The sequence below is a fragment of the Megalobrama amblycephala genome, linkage group LG7 (assembly GCF_018812025.1).
Source record: "Megalobrama amblycephala isolate DHTTF-2021 linkage group LG7, ASM1881202v1, whole genome shotgun sequence".
In the NCBI taxonomy this organism is placed as follows: domain Eukaryota; kingdom Metazoa; phylum Chordata; class Actinopteri; order Cypriniformes; family Xenocyprididae; genus Megalobrama; species Megalobrama amblycephala.
The window spans coordinates 4,040,080-4,055,130 of NC_063050.1; the positions used below are offsets into that span (position 1 = coordinate 4,040,080).

General features: G+C 39.3%; 3 protein-coding genes across 4 annotated transcripts; all 3 read left to right on the plus strand.

The window, feature by feature from the left end:
• The first annotated feature begins 383 nt into the window (after positions 1–383).
• On the plus strand, positions 384–5,616 carry LOC125271113 (zinc finger protein OZF-like). The gene is made up of 4 exons (XM_048195092.1): positions 384–534; positions 1,028–1,195; positions 1,368–1,755; positions 4,289–5,616. The coding sequence occupies exons 2-4, from the start codon at positions 1,028–1,030 to the stop codon at positions 5,386–5,388; spliced, it is 1,656 nt and encodes a 551-aa protein (XP_048051049.1). The 5' UTR covers positions 384–534; the 3' UTR covers positions 5,389–5,616.
• A 913-nt stretch (positions 5,617–6,529) lies between these two features.
• On the plus strand, positions 6,530–10,538 carry LOC125271112 (zinc finger protein 883-like). Its single transcript, XM_048195090.1, has 4 exons — positions 6,530–6,668; positions 7,255–7,422; positions 7,608–8,001; positions 9,214–10,538. The coding sequence occupies exons 2-4, from the start codon at positions 7,255–7,257 to the stop codon at positions 10,311–10,313; spliced, it is 1,662 nt and encodes a 553-aa protein (XP_048051047.1). The 5' UTR covers positions 6,530–6,668; the 3' UTR covers positions 10,314–10,538.
• Positions 10,539–10,681: 143 nt separating this feature from the next.
• Positions 10,682–14,500, plus strand: LOC125271127 (zinc finger protein 501-like). Of its 2 annotated transcripts, none has more exons than XM_048195109.1 (4): positions 10,682–11,322; positions 11,853–12,020; positions 12,128–12,491; positions 12,795–14,500. In XM_048195109.1, exons 1-4 carry the CDS (start codon positions 11,290–11,292, stop codon positions 13,778–13,780), a joined length of 1,551 nt encoding a protein of 516 aa, XP_048051066.1. In that variant the 5' UTR covers positions 10,682–11,289; the 3' UTR covers positions 13,781–14,500. The 2 variants fall into 2 exon arrangements, with proteins under 2 accessions (XP_048051066.1, XP_048051067.1); XM_048195110.1 differs by lacking the exon at positions 10,682–11,322 and adding an exon at positions 11,355–11,523.
• Positions 14,501–15,051: the final 551 nt, after the last annotated feature.

Genomic DNA, 15,051 nt, shown 5'->3' on the forward strand with positions numbered 1-15,051 from the left:
AGTGTACTTGATAATTTACTTTACATTTGCCCTATCCAAATACCCACACTTGCAGTCTTTGCACTTGACCACGTCTACTACACACGCATTTCCTGTATTTGGCTCAAGTGTTCAAGTGGGCGTGAAGACAGCAAGTGTGTGTAGAACTTTTGATTACCCGATGGGACACACTTATAGTCTTGCAAGTTTACAGAGCTTTTATTTTCAGTACTTTGCATTTTAAAATTAACTTCTAAATGTCTGTTAATCACTATGTAACTAACTGAAGACACAATTTTAAAATTGTGGTGCTTCTAATTAAGTGATAAAAAGCAGTTGCAAATATTGTACAAAATACACACACGTATATGGAAATGTATTTTGTAATATATCACATTATATTTTTGCAGCATATTCCCATTTATTCTTGTTCCGTAAGGGCAGATATTGACAGCTTCTCTTCGCTTTTCCTGTAGGGGGCGCTCTGGCGCTGTTCAGTCCGCCGGTAAAACCACTGAAGGAAGAGCGAAGGCTGCCGCGCTGACTGAGACTGAGGTAATGTATTTTAACTGTTTGTGATTGTTGATTTTCTGTCTTTTGGTGTTTTAATAAGTTTAACCAAAGCGTTTCCACGCTGTTTATCCCCAAATTAAGCATGGTTTTATTACAGTAACCAGACATTTTACTACAGCAATATGACATTTGTAGTAAAATGTTGTTTAATTTTCAATGCGGGACACTGTTACGGGACGCTTAGAAACGAGTACAAGTATCACAATATCATGTTTAATTTGATAAAATCTGCGTTTATTAAACACAGTAACTAAATGTGTTAGATAATGACAACAAATAATGCTAAAATGTCTGATATTCCTACTCATTAATGAAACTAAAAATAAACGCATCTTAAACATGTTCATTTATATCTGAAATTAGTTTTAATATTCACATTAATATTTATTAACAGATCAGTTCTGAGTAGTTCTGCTTTTGATTTTGATCAGTTCTTTATGTCTTGTATTAATAATGATGATGTGTTTGTGTTCAGATGTTGAGCATGAAAGCGCAGATGGATGTGATCTGCTGTAAATCAGTAGGAACTGATCTGTCCATGATGGATATTGAGGATTTCATCAGTGAAATCTGTCAGCTGAAGAAAGAGGTGGCGTCACTGGAGGCAAAGCTGAGAGAAAGAGGAGACAAACCCAACAGAGAGGTTTGAGCGGATCATTTCATCCTTCAGCTCAGTCAAACCAAAGTTTTGTTAGCTTCTCACTTCTTATGCACATCTCAAAATATGCTAATCTAATCACCAATATAACCACTAGAGATAACTGCTGAGTAATGAGGCTAATATCAACAGGTTGTTGTTTATTTGTGTTTGTCAGGATCTGGAGAAGGTTTCAGTGTGTGTGACTGACGGGACAGAAGCTCAGGATTCAGTCTGGAGATCCAGAGACACACAGGACTCAGAGCTCAGCCTCACTTTACTGTGTTATACTGACGCTCAGGATCATGGATCCGCTGATCAAACCTCTGACTGTAACGCTGGAGAACAGCAGATGCTGCAGACGCCGCTGAAGATGTGCTCCGTCAAACTGGTGGACTGCAGGAACCTGATAGAGAGCAGAGGAGAAGAAACCACAGCAGAGGAACAACAACAGAGACACGAGGAGGAGGAGGATGAAGATGGGAGTGATGATTATAATGAGGATGATGAAGGAAATGAGGATGAGAATAATAGAAATGATGACGATAATGATTTTATTCCTTCAGGTATGTTTCTTCCTTCAAGTAAGTTTTTGATTGAATCACTTCCATTATAAAAATCATTAATTATTAACTTAGGGGCCGCTTACATGACACCTTTATAACTGAAAACGGAAGACTTTTAATGTGTTTTATCTATACATGGGGAAAGGAAAGGGAAGGAGGCCTTCACAGGGTATAGTTTAGTTGATACTTCATGGCTCTGTTATCTTCATGTATAGATGCAGGTCCTTCATCTCATCTGGAAACGGCCCAGATCTGGCAGGCTGCGTCAAACCTCGGGATAAACAGAGAGAGATTAATATTAGCATAGACGCCATTCTTTTTATGATGTAGCGAGTACATCAGGTGTTATGGGAAGTGTTCCCAGTTCTGGCTGATCTAATTTAGGAAGATTGTTCCAGAGTTTAGGTGCCAAATAGGAGAACGACTACAGCTGCGGTTGATTTTGATATTCTAGGTATTATCAGCTGGCCTGAATTCTGAGATCGCAATAAACGTGAAGGACTATAATGCTTTAAGAGCTCGCTCAGGTACTGGGAAGCTAAACTGTTTAGTGCTTTGTAAGTGATTAGCAAGATTTTAAAATCTATACGATGTTTAACAGGAAGCCAATGCAGTGATGACAGAACTGGCTAATATGGTCATACTTCCTGGTTCTAGTAAGAACTCTAGCTGATGTGTTTTGAACCAGCTGGAGTTTGTTTATTAAGTGTGCAGGGCAACCACCCAGTAGAGCGTTACAGTAGTCTAGCCTTGAGGTCATGAACGCATTAACTAACTGTTCCGCATTTGTCATTGAGAGCATGTCATAGTTTATATCTATTTTTAAGATGGAAGAATGCGGTTTTACAGATGCTAGTAACATGGCCTTCAAATGAAAGATTGGTATCAAAGAGCACACCCAGGTTCCTAGCTGACGACGAAGACTTAACAGAGCAGCCATCAAGTGTTAGACAGTATTCTAGGTTATTACGTGAAGAAGTTTTTGGTCCAAAAATTAGAATCTCTGTTTTTTCTGAATTTAGTAGTAGGAAATTACTGGTTATCCAGTTTTTTATATCAGCTATACATTCTGTTAATTTTGTGAATTGGTAAGTTTCGTCAGGGCATGAAGAAATATAGAGCTGAGTATCATTAGCGTAAAGGCCTGTACACACCGGGACGAATATCGCACGCGTTTATCACCAGCGTTTTTCAGAACGTTTTTTGTGTTCACACCCTAGCGATTTTCACTGGCGATGCGCAGATTGAACGTGCAAATTCACTCCCTGACAGTATGTGGCGCTTGTGCTTAACGGTAATGCAAATAAACATATTTATGATATTAATAAAGTTAAAGAGGATAAAAATGCAGATATTAAATGGCATATATATATGAGAGATGGTAGTCAGAAACAGTAGTGCAAATAAACATTTATGAAATAGACATTCTCAACTATATTTCTTGAATGTAAAAGAAAAAAACAGCAAAAATACATAAATAATACACATCTATTGGTATGGCCAAGAACTGGCAGAGCACCCATAGCGTGCGTTTCAATCAGCTCCCTAGTTCACTAGTCAGGGCACTGATCAGGGAGTCGGCCACATTCATTTAAATGATATACTGATACACGACCTAGGAAGCTAGGGAGCTGTTTGAGACGCAGGGATAGTTTGTAGGGGTCTTCCTCGTCTACTTACTTTCTCTTCGTCGTCTTGTGTGCTCGGCAAGACTGTTTTGTGCTTGAGCGCCACCAAGTCGTGTTTTACTGTAACTTCAGCAGCTCCAGGCACGTGAACAAAAGCACCAATCTCATTGGTCGGACAGTTTTTAACGCGGCGCGTCAAACCAAAAAACCAACCCGAGGCGTTTTTTAAAAAATTACGCTTTTATGCCTCGCGTTTTTTGCGTCTGTGTGCACACTCACATTGGCGCCCGTTGTTTAGTCACGAGGCGTTAAACGTCGGCGAAAATCGTGCGCAATATTCGGCCCGGTGTGAACAGGCCTTAACAGTGAAAACTAACACCATGCTTCCTAATGATATCTCCCAAGGGTAGCATGTACAGAGTGAAAAGCAACGGTCCTAGTACTGAGCCTTTTGGTACTCCATATTAAACTTGTGATATGACATCTCATTGTTTACTACTACAAACTGATAACGGTCAGATAAGTAAGATTTGAACCATGTCAATGCAATTCCACTAATGCCAACATAATTTTGAGTCTATTTAAAAGAATATTGTGATCAATAGTGTCAAATGCAGCACTAAGATCCAGTAACACTAATAGAGAGATACAACCATGATCTGATGATAAGAGCAAATCATTAGTAACTCTAATGAGAGCAGTCTCAGTACTATGGTATGGTCTAAATCCTGACTGGAAATCCTCACAGATACTATTTCTTTCTAAAAAGGAACATAGCCAGCTTAAAGGTTTTTAGTATGTATCCTAATGACGAAGATGAATTAATGATATTAAGAAGAGGGTCAATGACCTCTGGAAGCATCTCTTTCAGTAGCTTTGACATTTTAATACCATTTTCTTTTCAGATGAGAATGGCAGTTCACCAACTGATGAAGAAACAGTCTCAACATCAAAAGATCAACTGAAGATCAAGAGTTTTTCCTGCACCACCTGTGGGAAAACATTGAGTTCACAGCGTAATTTAGTGAGACATGAGAGAACACACACAGAACAGAAAGATTTCACCTGCAAGATATGCAACATCAGCTTTCCTACCTTAGAAGAGAGGAGACGTCATTCAAAAGAGCACAACGTGAAGAAGGAGTTTCACTGCGAACAGTGCGGGAAGGATTTTTTCACGACTCCTTCTAATATGAGAGTTCACATGAAGTCACACACTGGTGAAAAGCCTTTCCAATGCAGCGAATGTGACAAGAATTTCAGCACCAAAAGAAGTCTTACTGCTCACAAACGAATACACACGGGTGAAAAGCCTTTCCACTGCAGTGAGTGTGACAAGAATTATACCACCAAAGGGAATCTCGATGCTCATATGAGAATCCACACGGGTGAAAAGCCGTATAAGTGCCCTCACTGCGAGAAGAGCTTCAACCACAAACCCCATCTGAAGACCCATGTGCGTGTTCACACCAATGAGAGGCCGTATCAGTGCAGTGAATGTGGGAAAACCTGTAAGGACTCAAGTTCTCTAAGATCACACCAAATAATACACTCTAAGGAGAAACCATATCAGTGTTCACACTGTGAGAAACGATTCCGTCACAAATGTAGTTTGATTCATCATGAGAGGACTCACACTGGAGAGAAACCGTACCTGTGCTCCTACTGCGGGAAGAGCTTTTCTAATCCAGCTCATTTTACATTTCATCAGAGAGTTCACACTGGAGAAAGACCGTATCGCTGCAGCGTTTGTGGGAAGAGTTTCAGTAAATTTGATACCTTACAAAAGCACAAGAGGATTCATACAGGAGAAAGACCGTACAAGTGTTCTCAGTGTGACAAGGCGTTCGCTCGATTAGACATCCTGAAGACTCATGAGCGAGTTCATACAGGAGAGAAACCTTACCGCTGCTGCATCTGCGGCGAGAGATTCACTTATTTAGGTAGTTTTTATACTCACCAGAAGAAACACACTGAAGAACAAACTGCTCCAGAATCATCATAGTGTCTTTTCATCAGTAAATCTGGATAAAAGACTCATCCTGAAACTGTACATTGAGCTCTTTCTGCCAGTAGGGGGCAGTGTCGCATTGAGCTTTCATGTGATTTGGGAGAGTAGAGATGGATTGAACCAAACTCAGTAAATAAAATTGTGTTAGACTGAATAGAACAATGATTGTACCTTAAACGTGACAGATGAACTCGATCTATTAAAGGGAACCCCTGGTGTTAAGACTTGTATGGTTTAATATAACATAAATGATGTATCTTACAGAAATATGTACCAAAAAGCTACACAATGTGGCATCATATATTATATTCCGAGTTGTGTTGCGTTAAAAATAGCAATAGGACAGTGTCAGTATCAGTGAGTGCAATCATTTGACGTCACGCACAGTGCACCAAAACAAAATGGTGCCGCCCATTGTCCAAATCGGTCCAAATATGTCATGCATTTTTTAAATATTGTAAATCTTTCATGGGTTTTCTACTACATATTTCAGTAAGAGACATAATTTACGTTATATTAAGCCATACAAGTATTAACACTCAAAATAATATCTGTGAGTGCATGCAATGCTGTTGAACGTGTTGAAAAGTGGCTTAAGTATGATTGTAAGGCCTTTTTTCCATTGTTGGATGGTTTTCATTAGGATGAGTTTTATTTCATCAAGAAAGAGGTTTTCCTTTGACACACTGTGATCAATTTTTAATTTCATGCGTTTGTTCCACCATGCCAGATGAGATATTTACCGCCAAAAAATTAATCATCTGGGTGTAATGCAGCATGTTTTTTTTTTATGTGTTTTTTATATAGGCTACATAACTTATATTTAATGTGCAGATTTATTTTGCATATTATCTCACGTGAAAACATAGCAATGACCTTTATTTTTCCTCATAACGAGCTGAACTAATTCGGACACAGAAATGCAATAAAATACGGTAAGGAAATCAAGTAATGGCGCAGTAAACATGACAAATCAAGTACAAAAAATAATAAAAGTTAAAACTTACATTGATCATCATTTGAACATTACCATAAAAAAACAAGCATAGTCTGTTAAAAAAAACAGTCGGGTGTTAGCTTACGGTTTTGGCGGCATTTTCACGTTCATAGCTGCGCCACTGAAATTCAGCTTATTTTTGATCGAGAAACGACGGAGAAAATTGCTGTAGACACTACTGACTTGCAGGTGTTACAGGATCCTGTAGGGGGCGCTCTGACGCGCTTCAGTCCACCGGTAAACCGCTGAAGAAAGAACGAAGGCTGCCGCTGAGGAGGTACGTTTTGTATTTTTAAACGGTTTATGTGAATGTTGATTTTCTGTTTTAGTGTTTTAATGAGATTCTTCTTTTTATCCTTAAAAATGATGACGCACTTTTAAAGAAGCTCTTTGCTTTTTATTCGTAACGTAATGTGGTTACTGTTGTAAAATCATGGTTAATTAGAATTAACCATGATTTTACCACAGTAACCACATTTGTAATAGTAATCACATTTATCATTGCTTATTACAACATATACGTTTTAATTGTGATATCTGTAACACGTTTAATTTTAAATGCTGGACACTTAAAGGAAGCTTAAAAACAATATCACAGGAATGTTTATTTCTGAAATCTGCAATCCAGCAGCTAAATTTAAGTGTTAGATAATGATCACGTATTATAATATTTTTACAATCATGAAACTAAACATAAACACGTTATGTCAAATTAATATTTATGAATATTCTCAGAAATTACAATCTTTTTCTCATTGTGTAGTTCTGTTCTCCTTCATAATTGTAAACAATCATTTTGAGTTTGATAAGTGTCAGTCGATTATAAATGCATCTTTTAGTAATGATGATGTGTTTGTGTTCAGATGTTGAGCATGAAAGCACAGATGGATGTGTTCTGCTGTAAATCAGTAGGAACTGATCTGTCCATGCTGGATATTGAGGATTTCATCAGTGAAATCTGTCAGCTGAAGAAAGAGGTGGCGTCACTGGAGGCAAAGCTGAGAGAAAGAGGAGACAAACCCAACAGAGAGGTTTGAGCGGCTCATTTCATCCTTCAGCTCAATCAAACCAAAGTTTTGTTAGCTTCTCACTTATGCACATCTCAAATTAAACCAGCAGCAAAATATGCGAATCTAATCACCAATATAACCACTAGAGATAACTGCTGAGTAATGAGGCTAATATCAACAGGTTGTTGTTTATTTGTGTTTGTCAGGATCTGGAGAAGGTTTCAGTGTGTGTGACTGACGGGACAGAAGCTCAGGATTCAGTCTGGAGATCCAGAGACACACAGGACTCAGAGCTCAGCCTCACTTTACTGTGTTATACTGACGCTCAGGATCATGGATCCACTGATCAAACCTCTGACTGTAACGCTGGAGAACAGCAGATGCTGCAGACGCCGCTGAAGATGTGCTCCGTCAAACTGGTGGACTGCAGGAACCTGATAGAGAGCAGAGGAGAAAAAAACACAGCAGAGGAACAACAACAGAGACACGAGGAGGAGGAGGATGGGAATAATGAGGATGATGAAGGAAATGATGTTGAGGATGAAGAGAAGGAGGAAGAGAATAATATAAATGATGACGATAATGATTTTATTCCTTCAGGTATGTTTCTTCCATTAATCATCTTTTGTTGTGGCAAATCATAGTAAGTTAAATTTAGTTGTGTTGCTAAATCAGCAGGCGCAGACATTATTTACTGAGAACTAACGTGTTGAAAACACTGTATCATAAAGATGCATTGATGCATCGGCCAACAAAGGGTGAGGAAAAAACATGACCGCAACTCATACTGTGTGTGAAGAAAATCTCTCGTGTTGAATTTATCTAACGGTTAGCCACGTTAAAGCAGGCTCTATTTGACCCTATGAATCACCTGTAGTTCAAGCCAGGGTTGCCAGGTCTGTGTTTTTTATTTTTGCTACTTCAAACATTATTTGTACCGTCTCCCATCTAATAATCACAAAGATCTTTGTACTATTTTACTCTTGATAAAAAAAATAAAGTCTCAGTTTTCAAATTCTCTCCATTTTATCACGAAATTCAAACAAATGGCATTTTGCCGCTCTTAAATGTGGCGTGACCTGTTGCTTTAGCGCCTTAGATCAAGCGGCAGTGCAGAGCGCAAGTCTTTTCTTTCACATTAATAAAAGGTATATCTCGAAAAACATGCATGAACATCAAAAGGTATGTTAAAGATACAGTAGCCTACAACTCACTGGAATATATCATGTTTCATGTAACCAGTTAATCTGTGTTTTAAACCATGGAAAGACATCAATTAAACACCTTGTGAACAATATGTCACATAAAGTGTCACATTTACCTCAGGAATGTTTTCCAATGTTCACAATTCCATAGTTAGCTATAAAAAAAACCTAGAGGAGCTTATTTATTGTTAATTATAAGTTTGAATACATTTGCCATGAAGGCAAGAAAGTCTTCATAAAAACTACCTTATGTGCAACTTCGATTTATACAAACAGCATAGTTTGCATGTTTGCAGCATTTTTTGGGAGAGATTTAATTTTTTTCCTTAAAAAAAAACATACTATCGGCATCAGCCGATATCATTCTGAATAATTGACTATTGGTATCGGCAGAAAAGTTTAGTATCGGTGCATCTCTACTGTATCATGGGCAGCATCACAATTTCAAATTCATTTTGATTAATTTTCAAGCTCTGGAAGTTATAGACAAATATAGACAGATATTATAGAATTTCTATATGATAAGTGAATGATTCATTAAATCTATTTCCTTATTTTAAATTTTGTTAATTTTAAGACATTTTAATACCCTTTTTTTTTCTTTCAGATGTGAATGGCAGATCATCTTCTGATGAAGAAACAACCCCAAAATCAAAAGATCAGCTGAAGATCAAAAGATTTTCCTGCTCCACCTGTAGGAAAACATTGAGCTCAGAGATTAATTTAGCGAGACATGAGAGAACACACACAGAACAGAAAGATTTCACCTGCTGGATATGTGAAATCAGCTTTCCTACCTTAGATGAGAGGAGACTTCATACAAAAGAGCACAAGATGAAGAAGGAGTTTCACTGCGAACAGTGTGGGAAGGATTTTTTCACCACTCTTTTTAATATGAGAATTCACACAAAGTCACACACTGGTGAGAAGCCTTTCCAATGCAGCGAATGTGACAAGAATTTCAGCATCAAAAGCAGTCTTACTGTTCACAAGCGAATTCACACTGGCGAAAAGCCTTTCCACTGCAACGAGTGTGACAAGTATTTCATCACTAAAGGGAATCTAAACTCTCATATGAGAACCCACACGGGTGAAAAGCGACACAAGTGCCCTTACTGCGAGAAGAGTTACAACCACAAACCCCATCTGAAGACCCATGTGCGTGTTCACACCAATGAGAGGCCGTACCAGTGCAGCGAATGTGGGAAAACGTTTACAAACTCAACTTGTCTGAAGTCACATAAAAAAATACACTCTGAGGAGAAACCGTACCAGTGTTCACATTGTGATAAACGATTCCGTCACAAATCTTATTTGATTTATCATGAGAGGATTCACACCGGAGAGAGACCGTACCTGTGCTCCTACTGCGGGAAGAGCTTTTTTGATCCATCTCATCTTATACTTCATCAGAGAGTTCACACTGGAGAAAGACCGTATCACTGCAGCGTTTGTGGGAAGAGTTTCAGGAAATGTGGTACCTTGCAAAATCACAAGAGGATTCATACAGGAGAAAGACCGTATAAGTGTTCTCAGTGTGACAAGACTTTTGCTCGATTAGACATCCTGAAGACTCATGAGCGAGTTCATACAGGAGAGAAACCTTACCGCTGCTCCATCTGCGGCGAGAGATTCGCTTATTTAGGGGGTTTTCATACCCACCAGAAGAAACACACCAAAGAACAAACTGCTCCAGAATCATCTTAGTGACCTTTTCATCAGTAAATCTGGATAAAAGACTCATCCTGAAACTGTACATTGAGCTCTTTCTGCCAGTAGGGGGCAGTATCGCATTGAGCTTTCATGTGGATTGGGAGAGTAGAGATGGATTGAACCATACTCTGTAAATGAAGTTGTGTTCGAAAGAATTGAACAATGATTGTGTCTTAAAATTGAGAGATTGAAGTCGACCTATTAAAAGCCTTAAAATAGTATCTGAGTGCCTGAAACACTGTTAAACGTGTTGAAAAGTGGTTTAAATTATGATTGTAGGACTTTTTTCCATTGTTGGATTGTTTTCATTGGGATTGGGAGTTTTATTTAATTAAGAAAGAGGTTTTCCTTTCACACAATGTTATTCATTTTCAATTTCATGTGTTTTCCCAGAGCATTTGTGCCCCACTTTGTCAGGTGAGATATTTACCGCAAAAAATGAATCATGAAATACAGCGTGTTTTTTGTAGCAGCTACATAACTTCACTTTAATGTGCAGATTTATTTGGCATCTCACATGAATACAAATTTCAGCCACAGCTCTATTTTTTCTTTTTCTTTTTGGTAAACAGCACCATCATAGCAAATGGCCGTTATTTTTCCTCAGTTCATACCGAACTTAACTGATTCGGACACAGAAATGCAATAAAAAACGTACGATAACGTTATATCGATATAAAACGACAAATCAAGTATAAAAACAACAGCTAACTTACATTGTGCTCATCATTTAAACAGTTTAACGTTTACCATAAAAAACCATTGCCTTTTAAGTTAACTAAAAAAACAACAACAGGCGGATGTTAACGGTTTTTGGCGGCATTTTCACGTTCATAGCTGCGCCACTTAAATTCATCTTATTTTTGATCGAGAAAACGATGGAGGAAATTGCTGTAGACACTACTGACTTGCAGGTGTTACAGGATCCTGCAGGGGGCGCTCTGACGCTCTTCAGTCCGCCGGTAAAACCATGAAGAACAAAGACTGGCGTGCTGAGACTGAGGTATGTTTTTTGTTGTTGTTTTGTTTTTTTAGCTGTTTATGTGATTGTTGATTTTCTGTCTTTAGTGTTTTAATGAGCTTCTTAATCGCTTTTTATCCTTAAATAGTAAAATAATTAGTCATGATTTCACCACAGTAACGTGAAAATAGTATAGTAAACACATCGTTGCTTACAACAGCATCTGTGTTACAACTGATATTTGTAAGTTACAGTTAACACGTTTAATTTTAAATGCTGGACACTTAAAGGAAGCTTAGAAACAAATATCACAAGAATGTTTTGGCTAATTTCTGAAATATGTGTTAAATACAGCAGCTGAATTTAAGTTTTAGATGTATTACAATGATATTTTTACAATAATGAAACTAAACGTTAACATGCCTAAACACGTTATATCTGAAATTTATATTTCTGAATATTCTCAGAAATAACAATCTGTTCTTCATAATTTTAAGCAGTCATTTGAGTTTGATAAGTGTCAGTCAAGTGTCAAATGCATCTTTTAGTAATGATGAGGTGTTTGTGTTCAGATGTTGAGCATGAAAGCGCAGATGGATGTGATCTGCTGTAAATCAGTAGGAACTGATCTGTCTATGCTGGATATTGAGGATTTCATCAGTGAAATCTGTCAGCTGAAGAAAGAGGTGGCGTCACTGGAGGCAAAGCTGAGAGAAAGAGGAGACAAACCCAACAGAGAGGTCTGAATATGATTCTTCAGAATCATCTTGTCAGTTTGTATTTTAATGAATTAAGTTTGAACCCAGTGTCAGAGCCAGCTAATATATCTTTTGTTTTGCACTGTCAGGATTCATTCTGGAGCATCAGAAATCAGAGATCCAGAGACACACAGGACTCAGAGCTCAGCCTCACTTTACTGTGTTATACTGACGCTCAGGATCATGGATCCGCTGATCAAACCTCTGACTGTAACGCTGGAGAACAGCAGATGCTGCAGACGCCGCTGAAGATGTGCTCCGTCAAACTGGTGGACTGCAGGAACCTGATAGAGAGCAGAGGAGAAAAAAACACAGCAGAGGAACAACAACAGAGACACGAGGAGGAAGAGGAGGATCAGATGAAGGTTGAAGATGATGATGATGATCCAATTAAGCATGAGGATGAAGATCAAAATGACAATGTTGATGATGATGACGATTTTGTTCCTTCAGGTATGTTTCTTCATTTTATGTCCAGAAATGCTGAATGAACAAGATAATTATTATTTTAAAGATATCATGTGTATGCTGACCTAAATTTGAGACACCGAGAGTGACAAATCATGAGCTGTACACATGCGTAAAAAAATGACTGTGATTAAATAATAGACTTTATATTTATTTACAACACAGCCTTTACAGTTTGATAACTGCACTAAGACATCACAATTTCAGTTTTATTATGACTGATCATTCAGCTCAAGAAGAGATAAATAGAGAAAGTTTGATATGTTATTCCCATTTTGTTCCTTTCAGAAGACAATGATGATTCATCTTCTGATGGAGAAACTGCCTCTACATCCAAAGAGCGACGGACAGTGACCGACTGTGGAAAAACATTCAACAAAAAGGAAAATTTAGCGAGACGTAAGAGAAAACACTCAGAACAAATAGACTTCCCCTGCAAGATATGTGATCTCAGCTTTCCTACTTATGCAGAGAGGAAACTTCATTCAAAAGAGCACACCGTGAAGAAGGAGTTTCGCTGTGAACAGTGCGGGAAGGATTTTTTCACCACTCCTTATAGTATGAGAGCTCATATAAACACACACAGTGAAAAGACTTTACAGTGCAACGTGTGTAACAAATATTTTCGGACCAACCCACATCTTACATGTCATATGAGAATCCACACGGGTGAAAAGCCGTACCAGTGCCCTCACTGCGAGAAGAGCTTCAACCAGATAACCCTTTTGAAGAACCATCTACACAAACACACCGATGGGAGGCCGTATCAGTGCAGTGAATGTGGGAAAAACTTTACAAACTCAACTCTTCTAAAGTCACACCAACAAAGACACTCTGATTTCAAACCCCATCAGTGTTCATACTGTGAGAAACGATTCAAACATTCGACTCACCGGAAAACCCATGAGAGGATTCACACCGGAGAGAAACCGTACCTGTGCTCCTGCTGCGGGAAGAGCTTTGCTAGTCCATATTCTTTTAAAGTTCATCAGAGAGTTCACACTGGAGAAAGACCGTATCGCTGTAGTGATTGTGGGAAGGGCTTTTATAAGCTAAGTGACTTAAAAATACACCAGAGGACTCATACAGGAGAAAAACCTTTTAAATGCTCACATTGTAACAAGGCTTTTGCTCGTTCAAGTGCCATGAAGGTCCATGAGCGAATGCATACAGGAGAGAAACCTTACCGCTGCTCCATCTGTGGCGAGAGTTTCTCTTTTAAATGGGCTTTTCAGAGTCACAAGAAGAAACACACTGAACCAGAATCATCATAGCTTCATCATGAAATTATTTGTGTAAAAAAACCAACCGTCAGTGTTACTGGAACACTACTTTCTAGACACAAAACCATTTTGTGTCTAGAACAGGGGTGCCCAAACCTGCTCCTGTCCTGCACAGTTTAGCTCCAACACCTCAAACTCGTTGTCGTGCTCCTCAAACCATTCCTGAACCATTTTTGCTTTGTGGCAGGAGCATTATCCTGCTGAAAGAGGCCACAGCCACCAGGGAACACCGTCTCCATGAAACTGTGTACATGATCTGGAACAATGCTTAGGTAGGTGGTACATGTCAAAGTAACATCCACATGGATGGCAGGACCCAAGGTTTGATGGAAGGCTTGATCAAGATGCATCATAGCAGCATGGACCAATCGGTGTGACATCAGAGAGTGCCGGGGGTCCATGGAAGCGTTTGTAGAGCATACGACTCCTTGTGCTTTTGGATCACTCTTGCGGATGCATCTCAAACAAGCCTGGTGTGTTTGTGTTTGGTGCTAGTGTTGATGTGAAAGATGAGACATATATAATGACGTAAAGGCCTGGCTCTGAGCTGGCTCTTGCTCGTGGAAAGGCAAATCGGTTCTTAAAGCCGGAACACACCAAGCCGACGCCGACGAACTAGTGGCGACGAAAGCAGACTGTGGGGTTGGCTCACATCGGCAGCGTCTGTGTCCAAAGTTGCCCTGACACCAAACCAACGCTAGACACCATACGGCCAAGTAGCATGTCTGTTCTGCGCCTGCGTGAGATGAAATGCCTTTCCGAACCAGCAGGTGGCAGTATCTGAACAGCCAATCAGGGGTGCGTTTCTCAAAAACTATGGTCGCAAGTTCCGTCGTTACCAATAGAGTTAAATGGGACTTGCGACCATGGTTCACCAACGATGCTTTCGGGAAACTCACCCCAGAATGATCAGATGGCCCGATGGACCGACGAGCTCCGACGCGATTCAACATGTCGAATCGGCCGAAAAAAGGTGACGAGGACCAACTTCAGCCGACAGTGCGGAACACACTGAGAAAACTTAGTCGGCCGACCGTCGGATTGGTGTTTTCCTGCCTTTAGAAGGCTCGTCAATTGAACCAACAACAAACCGGCAATAGCAATAGCTCTAACTAAAACTAAGTTTGTTCTGGTTGAAGAGGGATACGTGTATTCTGACACCTTTCACGTGATGTAAAAGAAAACATGATTCATCAGACCAGGCCACCTTCTTCCATTGCTCCGTGGTTCAGTTCTGATGCTCATGTGTCACTGTTGGCTCT